Source organism: Hemicordylus capensis, chromosome 7, assembly GCF_027244095.1.
Source record: "Hemicordylus capensis ecotype Gifberg chromosome 7, rHemCap1.1.pri, whole genome shotgun sequence".
NCBI classification, from domain to species: domain Eukaryota; kingdom Metazoa; phylum Chordata; class Lepidosauria; order Squamata; family Cordylidae; genus Hemicordylus; species Hemicordylus capensis.
The window spans coordinates 31,274,628-31,290,560 of record NC_069663.1 but is presented as its reverse complement, the minus strand read 5'-3'; the positions used below and the strand labels follow the sequence as shown (position 1 = coordinate 31,290,560).

At 55.1% G+C, this 15,933-nt stretch overlaps 2 protein-coding genes across 3 annotated transcripts; one reads left to right on the top strand and one right to left on the bottom strand.

Moving 5' to 3' along the window:
• Positions 1–1,895: 1,895 nt before the first annotated feature.
• Positions 1,896–8,927, top strand: YRDC (yrdC N6-threonylcarbamoyltransferase domain containing). Its single transcript, XM_053268643.1, has 6 exons — positions 1,896–2,052; positions 2,558–2,753; positions 4,497–4,611; positions 5,395–5,514; positions 7,014–7,156; positions 8,290–8,927. Exons 1-6 carry the CDS (start codon positions 1,932–1,934, stop codon positions 8,357–8,359), a joined length of 765 nt encoding a protein of 254 aa, XP_053124618.1. The 5' UTR covers positions 1,896–1,931; the 3' UTR covers positions 8,360–8,927.
• A 463-nt stretch (positions 8,928–9,390) lies between these two features.
• On the bottom strand, positions 9,391–14,456 carry MANEAL (mannosidase endo-alpha like). Of its 2 annotated transcripts, none has more exons than XM_053268638.1 (4): positions 13,501–14,456; positions 11,918–12,135; positions 11,360–11,436; positions 9,391–10,642 (listed from the first exon to the last, which is right to left on the bottom strand). In XM_053268638.1, the coding sequence occupies exons 1-4, from the start codon at positions 14,012–14,014 to the stop codon at positions 10,006–10,008; spliced, it is 1,446 nt and encodes a 481-aa protein (XP_053124613.1). In that variant the 5' UTR covers positions 14,015–14,456; the 3' UTR covers positions 9,391–10,005. The 2 variants fall into 2 exon arrangements, with proteins under 2 accessions (XP_053124613.1, XP_053124614.1); XM_053268639.1 differs by having other exon boundaries at positions 12,026–12,135; positions 13,501–14,451.
• Between the last annotated feature and the right edge of the window lie 1,477 nt (positions 14,457–15,933).

The window sequence follows — 15,933 nt, the reverse complement described above, 5'->3', positions numbered from 1 at the left end:
AGATGATTTAAAGTTGTCAGTTTCTCTCAGGAGTTCATGTGTTGTGTTTAAACAAATTTAATTTAACTTTGAAACATGGGAACAAATGTCCTTGCATTGAGTGATGTGAAGATGTTAGTTACAGGTACAGTACTTCCAAAGGAAGAGCCTCTCCAGAACCCCAGAAGCATAAACATGAATTTGTATTTTTGAAGAATGTAAAATGTGAAATAACAGTGTTTGCTTAACTGCTCCATTTTGTATAACATTAATATTGTACTTTGAAATACCTGCAAGGAAGTGGAAATTAATTTTTTAATTGAAAGCAATATTAATACAAATGGAATCCTAATTAAATGCTTATTTAAACCTGCTGCCTTTGGGAGGAATCATTTCTGGAGGTGGTGGAGAGCTGGTCTTGTGGTGACTGATTAAGTGCTGTCAAGTTGACTCTTAGTGACCACATAGATAGATTCTCTCTAGGATGATCTGCCTTCAAGGTCTCTCAGTGGTGCATTCATTGCTGTTGTAATCGAGTCCATCCACCTTGCTGCTTGTCATCCTCTTCTCTTTCCTTCAACTTTCCCCAGTATTATAGACTTCTCAAGGGAGCTGGATCTTTGCATAATGTGTCCAAAGTAGGATAGTTTGAGCCTGGTCACTTGTGCCTTGAGTGAAAATTCTGGATTGATTTGTTCTATGATCCATTTGTTGGTTTTCCTGGCTGTCCATGGTCTCCTCAAAAGTCTTCTCCAGCACCAAAATTCAAAAGCGTCCATGCTTTTTCTATCTTGCTGCTTCAAAGTCCAGCTTTCACATCCATAGAGTGTCACGGGAAAAACCATTGTCCGGACGATTCTAATCTTTGTAGGTGTAGACATGTCACGGCATCTAAATATCCTTTCCAATATCTTGTGGTAGCAAGCATGAATTGTCCCCTTTGCTAAGCAAGGCCCACCCTGGTTGCATATGAATGGGAGATAATATGTGTGAGCATTGTAAGATATTTCCCTTAGGGGATGGGGCTGCTCTGGGAAGAGCATCTGGTTCCAGTTCCCTCCCTGGCATCCCCTGGACATCTCTCCATGAGATCTCCATGGCATCTCATGGAGAGGAGAGCTGGTCTTGTGGTAGCAAGCATGACCTGTCCCCTTAAGCTACGCAGGGTCTGCCCTGGTTGCATACGAACGGGAGACTAGAAGTGTGAGCAGCCCTGTAAGATATTCCCCTTAGGAGATGGGGCCACCCTGGGAAGAGCAGAAGGTCCCAAGTTCCCTCCCTGGCAGCATCTCCAAGACAAGGGCTGAGAGAGATCCCTGCCTGCAACCCTGGAGAAGCCGCTGCCAGTCTGTGAAGACAATACGAGCTAGATGGTGCAATGGTCGGACTCGGTATATGGCAGCTTCCTCTGTCCCTACTAGGGGGGCAAAAAGGCGGTTTAACTCAGTGTCCATCCAGCGGTGAACCAAGAGCCTGTACCATAAACCGGAGGCAGAAGAGGAGGGCGAAATAACTGCGAATACGGCTAGCAGGCGGCGTCTGGAAGAGGCAGGAGGCCCAATCCGGGGGCCCGGAGGAGGTCCTGGCAGAAGGCGGCGGCAGTAGCAGCGTCGGGCTGCCCGGGAGGGAGGAGAGAGGGCGGCGGCCGGAGGGTCCCAGCCTGGGCTTCAAGGGCAGCTGCCGTCGGGGTGGAAGGAGGGAAGCAGCCAGCCAGCGCTAGCAGCCCTCCAAGGGCCGCCACCAGTCCGCTGGGCTGGCGGCGTCCCCAGCTGCGCCGCCCAGGCCGGGCACCCCAACCCCGCTCCTGCCGGCCCACCCCGGGCCTCCGCCCCGAAGCGCGCGCAGCTGCCGCCTGCACAGCCCAACCCCGGGCTGGAGGCTGCGGCGCTCTCTAGGTCCCGCCCGCGGCCGCTTCCTCCCTTCCGCTTCCGGGGGCGCTCCGGAAGTGCGTCATGGCCACCGCCGGCAGCGACCTGTCTATGGTGGGCAGCGCGGGGCGCCGGGCGATGCGGGCGCTGGCGGGCGCCGGGAGCGCGGGGGTCGTCGCTCGCCTGGCTGGACGCAGCCCGCAGGGTGAGTGGGACGGCTGGCCGGCGCTGATTCCCCTGCCCATGTGCAGAGGGCTGCTGCTGGGTTTGGAGCCCCAGCCTTGGACTCTCTCTGGGGCCAGCACCGCCCCAGTGGCTGTGAGGGAGCCCAGGTAGTTTGTGTCTAAGTGTGTGTGTGTGTGTGTGTAGTAAGGGCTACTCCTAGGTCCTGGAAAGGCCAGCTGAGGGAGTGTGCATGAGTATATTCTGTTTTATTCAGCTCTGTCTTATAGGCTCAGAGCTGCTTACAACATTTTTAAAAATAGCTCTGTTCTCAAGGGGCTCACAACATGGTGTGTGTTTGTGTGTGTGTGTGTGTGTGTGTGTGTGTAGTTGTTCAAAGGGTCCTGAAAAGGCTGCTGGAGCAAGGGTGCGGAGAGTGAGTGAGTGAGTGAGTGAGTGTGTGTGTGTGTGTTTTATACACATCTGGGCAACCTTTCTAGCACCCCTTTAGAAACCCTAAGTGCCTTGCTTTGTTCCCAATTCCTCAGGCAAAAAGGATGTCTTAGCTGCAACAGTTGCCGTCCTGCAGCAAGGAGGCCTGGTGGCTGTGCCCACAGACACCATCTATGGTATTGCCTGCCTGGCACAGAACTCACAAGCCGTGGAAGCCATCTACAGGCTGAAGGGGCGCACTGGGAGCAAGCCCCTGGCCATCTGCCTGGCAGAAGTGGACCACATTTACAGGTGGGCAGGTGTGGCAGAGGCCTGGGCGGGTGGCCCTATGTTCCAAGAACCCACAGGGAGGAGAACAAGCTTGCTTCCATCATTATCATGACAAAACTCTGAAATGTCAGCATCACCTGCGAGAAAGCTGTTTTATTGCCATAGGTCAATGGCAGGTGTCAGCTCTTCTAGTTTAGCTGCATTCTGGTCCGCTAAGTGTGCTGAGGAGGAAGACAGCAAGACGGTTTATGCTTTGTAAGAAGGATTACACAGCAAAAAAGTGTTGCCTCTATCTCAGCCACAAAGAAGCCAAGAAAAGACACTCATGGTGAGTCATGGAGGAGAGCTGGGCTTGTGGGAGCAAGCATGACTTGTCCCCTTAGCTAAGCAGGGTCTGACCCTGGTTGCATATCAATGGGAGACTAGCCCTGAAAGAGATTCCCTTCAGGGGATGGAGCCGCTCTGGGAAGAGCAGAAGGTTCCACGTTCTCTCCCTGGCAGCATCTCCAAGAGAGGGCTGAGAGAGATTCCTGCCTGCGACCTTGAAGAAGCCGCTGCCAGTCTGGGTAGATAATACTGAGCTAGATGGACCAATGGTCTGACTCCATATATCTTGCTATGTTCCTATGACCTGGTTGCGTTTGAATGGAAGACCGCATGTGAGCACTATAAGGTATTCCCCTCAGGGGATAGAGTCACACTGGGAAGAGCAGGAGGTTCCAAGTTCCCTCCCTGGCAGCATCTCCAAAATAGGGCTGAGAGATTCCTGCCTGCAACTTTGGAGAAGCCTGCTGCCAGTCTGAGAAGGCAATACTGAGCTAGATGGACCAATGTTCTGACTCAGTATATGGCAGTTTCCTATGTTCCTATATGTGTAGTTGCTAGCACTGGCTCTGCTCCCTCTGAATGTCTCACTGGGTTAGTCTGCTGTCTCTCTAGTTCCCTTTTTCTGGTGCTGAGGCCATAACACTATTATTTTAGTTGCCCTGACAATGAAACTGGCAATATTAACCAGAGCTCTGCTTCCGCACCTGGCCTATCTCTGGTGGGGACACTACAAAACTTATAAGCGGTAACCAACACATGACATGCTTTAAATAACAAACAATCCCTAAGCAAACTACCAAACAATACACAAAGAATGAAACCAAAAGGAGTCTTGAAGCAGTAGCGGCAATTAACCACACAGCTCTACCTGACAGATGGCCAGCCTGCACAGCACAGGTCTCAGGTGGGGCGGGAGAGAAAGGAGCAACCCAAGTTGCCTCCTTTAGCACCCCCTGGCTCCTTAGGATGGGTCACTACTGTCTTGAACGTATCTGGATCACCAGCCAGAAGGCTCAGACTTTTCTCTGTTCTTAAGAATGCCAAGAATCTGGAAACCACTGCTGCAAGTCTGGGCCCGAAGCCCACCGATTCTCTCTTTCCCTCCACAGCCTATGGCTCTCCTGTGATACTAGGTGCAGCAGCTGATCTCTCTCTCTCTCTCTCTCTCTCTCTCTCTCTCTCTCTCACACACACACACACACACCCCTACACCTCAATCCCATGACCTTTACATGTTTCAAATATTCTTTGATGTGGGATTTTGAGCCATTTGCTCCCCAGCCAGTCCTTCGCAGTAGAGACCAGCATTTGCTGCAGCCTGCATTTGGCTGAGGAGCACAGGCGGGTGGGCTATTAAACAGTACCTCCCCAATGCAGGGTTTCCTTCTCCTCCCTTAGCCCAGGCTGCTTTGGAGCTTCCCTTTGCTTGCCTTTCAGGTACTGCAGTGTGAGGGTGCCGGATGAGCTGCTGCGTGATCTTCTCCCTGGGCCTGTCACGCTGGTCCTGGAGCGCTCGGAGGGCCTCAACAAGGACCTGAACCCCTTCACCCCAGTGAGTCTGGATGGGTTCTGCTGCTGCTGGATCCCTGGCCTTATGCAGCTGCTTCCCCGAAGTTCCAAATAGAAACACGTTCCCTCCTGGAAGCCCTCAGTCCCCCAGATAGGGCCTGCATTCTTAATTAATTAATTAAATCTATATAGCACCTGATATGTGCACCTTTGTATGCAGGGGAGTCTTGGAAACGTGTTTTAAGATCCAGGTCTAAAGGGCGGGCAGATGGTAGCCGGCATCCCTCCGTTCAAAACAGAAATGCAGATTTGGTGAACTGGGAATGCTGGATGGAAAAGTGTTCACAGTGGACTGTGAATCTCCAGCTAAAAGAGGCTATTTTTCTGTCAAGATTTCTCTTGCCTGCTTCCCTTGCCCGGCATTTCAAGCCTGTAGCGGCTCGTCTTAATGAGGGGGGGGCGCCAAAGGAGGGGCAGCTGCTTCTGCTTCCCAGCAGCAGCAGCTCAGGAGGCTCCCCTCTTTCTCCTGCCTTGCCCAAGAGCCGTGCTGCCTGCAGGCTGGTCTGCCTGACGAATGGCCAGCCTGCAAGCGGGGCAGGAGAGAGAGGAACAAGTCAGGTGGCCTCCTTTGGTGTCCCCCTGGCTCATTAGGATGAGCCGCTACTGCTTAGAGCTACCCATACTCTGCAGTGATAAGAGCGGAGCTGGGTGGGTGGAGCAGTAACCAAGCGCTCCTTCCTGCAATTGGCCTCTAAACCTCGAGGACACCCAGCTTCCAGAAGGAAAGCACTAGTTATACTATTTAAACCCTCCTCTCTTGTCACAGCTAGTTGGCGTCCGCATCCCCAGTCACTGGTTCATTCGGGAGCTGGCCAGGGCGTGTGCTGCCCCTCTAGCCCTAACGAGCGCAAACGTCAGCGCTGAGGCAAGCACCCTCACAGTCACGGTAAGGACAGCTAAACTCCAGGGGTGAGGGGCAGGGGCGTAGCAAGGTTGGAGTGGGCCCAGAGACAAGATTTTAAAATGGGGCCCCCCCACTCAAAGTCCAGGGCCTCCGCACACCCCAGGCCCCCAAGGATTTAAGTCTGATATTCCAAAATAAGTATGCTGCCTGGAAATACATTTCACTGAATACACACACACACACGTCACAATATATAGTGATATACATTGAGTACTATACATTTGTTTTACTTTTAATGCCTAGAACACACTAGAAAGATGAATGATTAAAATGGGCCCCTTGCTGCAGATTAGCCAAGGAGACTTTCAACCATGCAGGGTGAGCCTATGTTTGTTTTCCCAGAATTCTGAACAAATTCAGTCAAGTTTGATTGCAGGAGGTTTTTCACAGGAGGCTTTTAAAGCCCTTTAACACACATCTCCTCTGGAAGGGAGGTGCTGCATTCACATGTTGGCCAGATTTACCCTGAAGTCCCTGCAAGTTATTGGGGAGCAGTTCACACACAAGAAAAATAAAATAAAATAAAAGCAGAAGGCATGCTTCACAGTTCTCACTCAGACCTTCTGGGTTGCAAAACAACTTGAACATAAGTGCATTTATAAATGAATGAATAAAATAAATATAATACTGTTTCTTCCAGAAGTTTTTGTAATTTTCTGCCATGAAACAAGCCACTTATAGGACTTTTTAGATAGTTTTTTTTAAGCCAGCAAATTTTCCAAGCTGTTTAAAAATAAATATTCAGAGACTTCTCAGTCCCCCCCCCCATATCAAAGCCCTATGGCAAGCAGATCCCTATATTTCTGGGTGGGGGTGGGGGTGGGGAAGGTAACCACAAAAAGGAGTTCACACTCTACCTGGCAGCAGGGGGTCTTCTGCTGCAGAGACCAGTGGAGGCCTCTCTGGCTGCCTCCTCCTTCCTGGCTGGCTGGCTGGCTGGCTTGGGCCCTACTGGAGTTCAGGCTTCACAGAGGCCTACACGAGGCCTCCGTGGAAGCCCCGCCCACCCGCCGATCAGCTGAGAGGCGGGAGAAAAGGAGCTCTTGGCAGCTGGGCTGCTGCTTCGATTGCCGGCCAGGAGAACAAGCTGGAGAGACGGCGAACAGGGCAAGGGGCTGAGGGGCCTTGGGGCTGGGCAGGGGGCAATGGGGAGTCACGTGAGGTGCCTCTGGGGGGCCCCTCCAGGCAGTGGGGCCCCAGACAACTGTCTCCCCTTGCCCTATCATTGTTACGCGCCTGGTGAGGGGGGTGATACTACCTGCAGCAACATTGCTTTGCCGCCATAAAAATGCTCCCATCAGAAGGGCAGAGCCACTACATTTCTAAGCAGGGTGCTGCTGCTCTGCCAAAGAAATGGCTGTAGTCAAGAATGGGTGCTGTTTGTGTCTCACGATTCCCACTTGGCCCTTGATTATGCTTGGCTAGATGGAGCCACTGAGTTTGGAGTAACCCTCTTCTTCCTTTTTTCCTTCCTTCTCTAGGAATTCCAGGAATTCTGGCCTCGCCTGTCGCTGGTCATTGATGGGGGTCCAGTTGGGGACATTCATAGCCCAGAGTGCCGCTTGGGCTCCACTGTGGTGGATCTCTCTGTCCCTGGAAGGTTCAAGATCATCCGGCCAGGCTGGTAAGGCCTCACTCTGAGGTTTGCACGTGTGTGTGCGCTCACATGTGTTTTTGATGTGAATTTTAGTCAATTTTAGATCCCACTCAGGTTGAATCAGGAAGGCCCCACTCCGAATTCATATGCACACACATTGCCTTGATACTGCCGCCCAGAACAAAACTCATTCTGCATACGAATGAAATAAACTGGAGAGAATACTGCCTCCCAGACCCTTCTACTGTCATAAGCAAATCAAACTCCTTTTCAAATTCATTCTCCTCCATTGAAGAGTATGGAGCCACGCCACCCAGCAATGGTTGCCACCGGCTCAGTTGGTGGTGATTCAAAACTGGGCCTTTTCTAGAGTTGCTCCGGGACTCTAGAATGCACTTCCTAATGAAATTAGAATTTCCCCTTTCTCTGAATGTTTTTAAGAAGGACCTGAAAACATACCTGTTTTGCCAGGCTTCTAGTCTATACAGTTATCCCTCGCCAACCGTGAGAGTTCCGTTCTGGGAAAACCTCGTGGTTGGAAGAGCCATTGAAATCAATGGCAAACGGGGTTAGGGAAATCATGGCCGCAAAATACAGTTAAAGAAGAAAACTCTCCCCAAATTACAGGAGTCAGTTAGTGTAGTGAAGGGGGCCCCCCCAAATGACCCTCTGACTCCCAAAAATCACCAAAAAAAAATCTCCCCAACCCTACCCCCCAATTGAAAAAAATCTCGCCAAACCGCAGATACTCAGGTTGCAGCTGGCAAGACCCGCCACAATTTCCCCATCATGGATACTCAGAACTGCTGGTGAGGGATGACTGCACTTTTACAGTTTCAGTTTTTAGAGTTTTTAATTTTTAATTTAATTTTTTAAATCATGTTAATGTTTCAATGGTTTTTGTATTGTGAACTGCCCAGGGATTTTTTTGTGTAGGGCGGTATACACATGGAATGAATGACTCTCCCCATACACAACTGGCTCATTCCTGCAAGCTAGCCTGTCCTGTTAATTGGACCAAGCCTCACACCTTGCTCTGTCCAGAGTATTTAGCACACTGCTGATGCTAAGTCAACATTCAAGAAGAATGGAGGCAAAACCCACACTGCCTCCCTTCTCCCCACCTCCCATTCATCTCCTGTTTTTTGCCCTTTCCACAGTGCACTTGCCCAGACGATGGAAATCCTGGTAACCAAACATGGCCTGACATCTGAACTGCTTGGGCTATGAAACGTGTGCAGGGTGTGGGCAGCAGGGTGTGGTGTCTCCTAAAGAAGTATCTCCCGCAACCTTGTTCAAGAGGAGTGAAGGTGCAGAGGGAGACCTGTCCCCCGCCCGCCCACCCGCCCGGCTAACTTCCACGGCTCCTTGCAGCTTGAAGATCTGTCTCGCTGGTGACTCAGAAGGGGGTGGCCCCATTGGCGAAGCGTCCCCTGTACATTTAAAGGAGGGCGCAGACCATTCCAAGTATGTCTTGATTGCTCCTCCCCCTGTGGCTTCTATTGGAGATTGATCTTCCCGCTCTGCGTCCCTGGAACAGCTAGTTTGTGTGAGCGGATCCTGCAGGAGGGATTGGAACATCTGGCTCTGGATGGGACCGTTCAGTTGTATCTCTGGGAGGTGGAAGAAAACAGGGAACTGCATATGGCGGCGGTCTGGTAGGTGGGGCTTGCCCTGTCCAGGGACCAATCTGTCTTGACCTACAGCTCTGCTGGAAGTGCACAGAGTCCCGCCTGGTCCTGGCATGCAGCAAGCTGCTTTGGGGGCAACGGCATTAAACCGGAGACTTAGTCTTGCCTGTTCTGCCTCTGCTTTCATTCCTCCCCTTGCAGAGAGATCGAATGGGATCAGTCTTTCTCCCAGCTGAATGGCTGCCGGAGTGGGATGGGGCTGGCTGATCCCAGAGTGCCTGGGGTGGTGGGAGAACTACTGCTGGTCTAAATGGCAAAAGGAGATTGCCCTTCCCCAGTCTCCCCTGCTCCAAGCTGTCCCTGGAGTCCTGGCAATCGTGTCGTCTTGATTGCAAGCTGGGGGCCTGTGCAATACACGGGCTGATCTTCCCATGCCTTGAGCCAGACCAAGAGGAGTTCATTATGTATGGAGACAAATGCAAACTCTGCAAGAAATCATGGATCGGGTCTCAAGAAGTCCCAAGCTGCGACGGGTGTAACAAGCTGCCTCCCTCCATACTCCCCACCCCATATTTTGTCACAGCCCCTGCTGGGCTGCAGCTCCCTGAATTTAAGGAGCAGAGGCGGATACTAGGGGGGTTCTCATTTTATTGCCAGATTTGGTGCACTTGGATCATGAAGTTTCAAAAACATGATACATCAGCTATGTTCTAAAGGCTGTATAGCATAAGTAACTCGTTCTGCCTCTTGAAAGGTGGGGCTAAAACATGGAGTAGGTTAACATTTGCCTGCAGCATTTGGGGCTCTAACTAGCCGTGGTAGACTAGGAATAAATATCCCTGGAGTGAAACAGTGTCTGGTTAAAGAACAAAGGAGTGGCCTGTTCAGCTAAGATCCCCTGGAGAAGCCAGCAATGGGCCTCTTGCATCCAGCAGTGCAGAAGGAGATGAAAGAAAGAGAGAAGAGATTATTCTTCAGGATCAGCAGAGGGCTCTGAGAGAGAACACACTAAAGCAAGAGCTCAAGTAACATGCCTGATGCCTTGTACCCTGGTGCAACAGCAAACCTACTTTCAGGAGCATAACGGCCCTTTTAAGAAGTACCTGCACTAACCAGCAATGAAGGCCGCCCCTGATCAGGCAGGTGTTAGGAGTTACGGCCCAGCGAACAGGTTCCCCCACCCGTGCTGTGGCCAACTTCTCCTCGGACACCTTCATGCCCAGCGGACACCCTCTCCCCCAAGGCTCACATCAGCCACTGTTCCTTCTCTTTACTATAGTGCTCTGCCCACCGGCGGGTCAGTTCTAGATACATATCTGGCTGATGGGGCAAGTAGTCAAGATAGAGCCGTGTCAAGGTCTTCTTGGGCACGGCCTTCTCAATCTGGGTACCCTCGTGCCACTCATTGAAGGAAGTGATGGAGACGATCTCCGGCCGCACCGTGAGTGCCGCCTGCAGGGCTGTCTCATAGTACTTGCCGTTCACCCGGTTGCGGGTGTTGTGGTTGTTCCAGGGGCGGATGCTGGTGTCAATGTAGCCGGGCCCCACACTGGGGATGAAGAGGAGGTTGTTGGCGTCGCAGAAGGCTTTGATGGCTTTCCAGTTCTGGTGGGAGGAGCCATAAGAGAAGCCATTGGAGGCAAAGTATGTGTAGATGCCGTCATAACCGGCAGAGAGGATGTCATGCTTGTGCCCTTCATCCACCAGCAGCGCGATGAAAATGGCGTCATAAGGGGTGTTGCGCAGCGAGTGGGAGCCAGACGGGGTGAGAAGGTTGGCCCACGCTTCAGGTGGCGTCAGATACGAGTCATAAATGTAGAATAAAGGCAGGCTTCGCCCCATGCTGGTCTTGTACCTGTAGAATGCTTCATGTGTGCCGTACCTGGCAAGAGAACAAGAGTCCGTTTAGGGACTAAAGCCCAGAAGTGCTGGGTTCATCTGAAAGCGTGACCCAAAACCATGGGAGGTGGGGCCACAGCTCAGTGGGAGAACCCTGGATTTGCATGCAGCTGGTCTCGGGTTCAGGCCCTGGTGGCATCTCCAGGTAGGGCTGGGGAAAAGCCCTGTCTGAAGCTCTGAAGAGCCGCCGACAGTCATGGTACTGAGCTAAATGGGCCAGTAGCTTGACTGGGTATTCCTGTCGTCCATTCACTGCCTACAAACAGGAGGCTCATAGTGGGGTCTGTGTCCTTCCCCAGGGAGACTGGCTGCCTCTGTCGCCTCACGGAAGAGAGTCAAGGCAATCCTCTATAGGATTGTCACAACCAGAACAGAGGGCTATCGGCTTTCAAGAGAAGATCTCTTTCCAGACTCCAACTTAAGCTGCTGCTACAAACTCAGTAAGCTACTTCTATCATTTTAATAAATAAATAGCACCTCTCCAGTATCAGGCTCTAGGATTTCACCCAGCCTGCAGCTGCCTCTTGGTTCTATGCAAGCCTCACAAAGGAGAGAGCCACCTGCACACGTTGGGCTGTCTTATCAGGTTCCTCCAGTTAGCCCTCAAGCAGGCAGGTGGGTGCCACTTTTCCAAGTGGGTGTGGGTGAGTAGCCTGACCTGGGCTTCTGGCTCTGGGCACCCCCCCCCCCCAGCACTTGCCTGTCTAGGATGTATTTCACATTCTTGTGCACGGTGTTGTCATCGCGTCCTTTGTACGGCTGGATATGGAATGTGACCTGGAGAGGAATACAGGCCACATGTGGGATTACATTTGGCCAGGTGGGGGGCGGGCACCCAACCACATTTAACAGTTCAGCAGGGAGTGACTTTGACCACATTCCTTCCCCTCTTCCATGCCAACTGATGAAGCTGCCATGGGTTATAGGCAGAAAAGGATGTATCTTCATCAGCAGTACCAAATAATCTCTATTCTGCCCACACCGCCCACTTCTGAAACGGCACCAAACGCTTATCTTCACATGATGAAGGGAAACCTTTCATCTGCTTCCCCTCCCCTCCCTCTTCAGGGCTGGAAAGGCTCTCAACAAGTGCCCTTATCTCATCAATGCCCAAGCAGGGGGAGTCGCGTCCCACCCCTCCACCCATCTCAGGGGGCTTCCAGCAGGGAGAAAGCAACGCTCAAGCATCCCCTGTCCTCAGCCTACTGAACAGAGTGCTTGGAAGTTGCTGCCTTTAGGGGCAGGGGGTGGGCCTCACCCCTTCACAGGTGATGCCTTCATGCACATCACTGGAGCCCCAACATGCCTGGCTGCATGGAGCACCATAACCAGTTAGGCCAAGCCGTGGCACCAGAGCGAGTCGCACCTTGATGGCGTATCTGTGCGCGGCATCCAAGATGAAGGGCACCAGGCTCTCTGAGGGCTCCCCATTGTCGTCTGCTAGGCCGGGTGGGTACCAGGACAGAACGACCACTCCTGCATGAAGAGAGAATCGTGTCCAGCCAAGGGAGTGGAGACTGTCCTGGATGTCTTGCTGTTCCAGAATCTGAAAGCATCCCGAACAATTCTAATCCCTCCTCAAATCCAGCTGTTCAGAAACCATTGCCCCCCCCCCCCAAAGTGTCTAAAATGAAAAGCCAATCCACTGAGCCTGGACTAGTAGGGAGAATGCTGGACTAGGACCGGAGAGTTCAAATCCCCATCCAGCCATGAAACTAGCTGGGTGACTCTGGGTCAGTCACTTCTCTCTCAGCCTAACCTACTCCACAGGGTGGTTGTGAGGAGAAACTTATACACCGCTCTGGGCTCCTTGGAGGAAGAATGTAAACAGATAATTCTGCAGTCATGTTGACTTTGTGGAAGTGGGTCAAGGAGGCTCCTGTAGCATCTCTCCTCCAAGCCACTCCAGATCCATCCCATGCCAGGCTCTTAGGCAACCCCTACCAGAAGGGCCTAGCCTGCCCCCTGCACCGCAACATCTGGCTTTCTGCAAGGAAGCAATCTTGGAGAGGAGCTGTCCAGGACAGGGCAGTGCTGAAATTTCAGCAGGCGCAGTAAGATGCTGAAACATCAGCCACAAGCCTCCCAGGTGAGACCTAGGAATACAAGATAAAGCAGGAGTGCCTGGCTTGGCTGCTGCCACTAGAACAGAGTCCAGTGTTTGTAACAACGGCACAGCCTTCCTCCTGTTCCACACACTGGTGTGGAGGGCAGTGGGGATCTCAGGTGCCACCACCTCAGCTCCCTGGAGGACCGATTCTCTTGTGGGCAGCAGCTGCTCTGCCATGCTGCTGTCGGGAGAATTCAGATGTGTTTTCCTGGCCTTGGACCTCACGAGCCTTCCCCTTCCAGGTGTTGTAGCAGCAGCAGCAGCGGGCTCAAGTGGCCCTTGGGCTTCATCATTCTTGGCCGGTTGACTAAGATGCTTCGTTCGCCTCTGCAGCATCAAGCCTCAGGCCCCCGGCCTTATGGCTCGCCCCTTTCCCCCACTGATCTCTGCATTTAGCCTCACGACTTCGAGGCAGCTCACAATAACACACGCACGCACGCATAAAAGCAGCAGCAACAACACCACCCCCGACAGCCTCTTCTCCTCCCGCCGCGCTCCTCTTCAAGGCGCTCCAGCGCGGGATGCGAGGGGCAGCGAGTGACCGTGACCCTGGGCCATGACGGGCGCCTGTCACGTCGGTCTGCTACACCCCCGGAGCCTGCCCGGGGACCCCGCCCGCCCCCTGGGCCCCTGCCTTGCCCTGCAAGAAGGGAAGAAGCGCCTCCCAGCAGCCAGGAGCTCCTGCCTGGCAGGGGTCGGACGGACTCCCGCCCGGCTTCTGCCTGCCTTACCGATGGCGGCGGCGCGCAGTTGGGTCATGTGCTCCTCGAGTACCGCCGGGTCCCGAGAGCTGTAGGGCCCCAGCGCGGGGTAGAAGCTGGCGCCGAGGTCGTCGGGGGGGCTGTGGCGGCCCTTGGGGTAGCTGGCCGAGATCTTGGGGTCCCAGTGGGGCACCATCACGTGGTCCCAGTGCAAGTAGCGGCTGTCGAAGCGCGGCGTCCCGTACCACGTGTAGTAGAAGGCGTGCAGCGCCGAAGAGACGCCCTCGGGCCCTGGGGCCGGCTGGGGGCTCCGCGGGGCCGCCGGCTGGTGAGAGGCGGCCTGCACCTCGGCCCGCGGGGGCTCCTCCCCGTCCCCTGCCGCCACGCCGTGGCGCCGGGCGGCCAGAGGCTGCAGCTGGAGGCCCGGCGCCAGGGCGGAGAAGCCGTCGGAGGGCTTGAGGGTCCGCAGGGCCATGAGGGTGCCGAAGACGAAGAGCGCGCAGAGGAAGAGCGCAAGGCAGGCGCGGCGGCGCAAGCGCACCATGCTGCGCGCCCCGAGAGTTCCGACGGGGCGACGGGCCAGCCTGGGCCGCAGGGAGTTAGCTGGGCCCGCTCGCTCCCGCTCTCAGTCGCTCGGCGGGCCCCGGGCCAGCAGCCGCCACATCTGCCGGCTCCCTCCCCGAGCAGGCGGCGAGCGCAGGGCAGCCTCCGGCCGGGCCCGGCGAACAGCGGAGACGCCGCCAGCCCGGCGAGGAGAGCCCATCGGCGCTGGCGGGGAGGAGACGCGCTCTTCTTCTCGCCCCCTCCGCTTGGCCGGATGGTACGGTCCGCGGGGGAGGAGGCTGCGGCGGCTGCGGGAGAACCTTAACCCCTTCGTGGCCCGGCGCGCGGCGGTCCCAGCCCCCAGGTGAGCAGCCCGCTGATGACCACGGGAGGTCCGCGGCGGGCCGAGACTGCTCCTGCCGGCTGGCGGCCGGCCGTGAAGATGAGGCGTGGACTTGGCGCTGTGATGCGCTCTGCTGTGGGGCGGGGAGGCGCGAGGCCGGGTCGCAAAAGCCCTTTGCCGGAAAGGAAACCCGCCGGGGGCGGCTCTTCGGGCAACCTGCACGCATCATCGACCGTAGCCGGGGTCTGGGGCGTCCTGGGAACCTTGCTGGGAGATCAGTCAGGCACGGCAAGGGGGCCGAGGCGGAGCAGCGCATTGCCCACTGACCACCTCCCTTCCCACCAGCGTGTGTGGCCTTGCGGTGCTGTTGGGGCCGGGAGGAGAGCGAAAGAAGGAGTGGTGGGGGGTTCCCTGTCCAGGGCCGCGAGTGCTCTTAAGAACATAAGAACAGCCCTGCTGGATCAGGCCCAAGGAGGCCCATCTAGTCCAGCATCCTGTTTCGCACAGTGGCCCACCAGATGCCGCTGGAAGCCACAGGCAGGCGTTGAGGGCGTGCCCTCTCTCCTGCCGTTACTCCCCTGCAACTGGTACTCAGAGGCATCCTGGCCTTGATGCTGGAGGTGGCCCACAGCCCTCCGACTAGTAGCCATTGATAGACCTCTCCTCCATGAAGTCATCCAAACCCCTCTTAAAGCCATCCAGGTTGTTGGCTGTCACCACATCCTGTGGCAGAGAGTTCCACAAGTGGATCACGCGTTGTGTGATCCTTCTCCTTCACAGGCTCTGGCTTTGGAAAGGGCGGGGGCGGGGAAGCCCCAACCCGCCGCCACCCCCAGGCAAGATAAGGGAAAGGTCTCTCTCCACCGGGTAGAGGAGGCAGGGAAGGTCCAGCCCCTGTGCCCCAGGGAAGCTGCCCCGGGAGGCATCGGCGGCGGCTTCCTTCCAAGCAGCTGCCGTCGGGGGCACTTGAGAGCAAACCAAGCTGTTCTGCCAGCCAGCCGCAGAGAAAGGGAGCGCTGCGGCCGCTGCTCCTGGTCGTACAGGGATCTCTGGGAGCTGCCGGCGTTCGAGCAGCGTCGTGGGCCCTATGCAATCAGATAGATGGGCTCTCAAGAACTACAAGTCCCAGAGTTCCTTAGTCCCTGCAAACGCCCCTGGTGCCGGGGAAGCCGACTTGGCCTGGCCCTGGAAGGCGGGCGCGCCCAGCAGCACCCCCATCAGCAGCAGGGACCGAGATCCACCCTGGCGGGAGCAGCACAAATACGCCGCTGCCGAGGGAGGATTCCACGTGCCTCAGAGGCAGGCAGGCCCCTCGTGCTCTCCGGAGGCCTGACCCGAGAGCCCAGCGCAGAGAAAGAATACTCGCAGCAGAAGAGCCCCCCCCCCCCCCCGCCCGCCACTCCTGGACCATGACTCCTGGAGGCGCCTTACAGCGAGCCATGCCTGGCTATGGGTACCAGCCAGACCGCCGCCGCCAGTGGAGGGAATTGGAAGTAAGGGCAAGAACTTGGGGGGGGGGGGCGGGCGGGGGCGGCGGCTCCGGTTTTCCAAATGCGCGTTGCCCACTGACCTTTCAG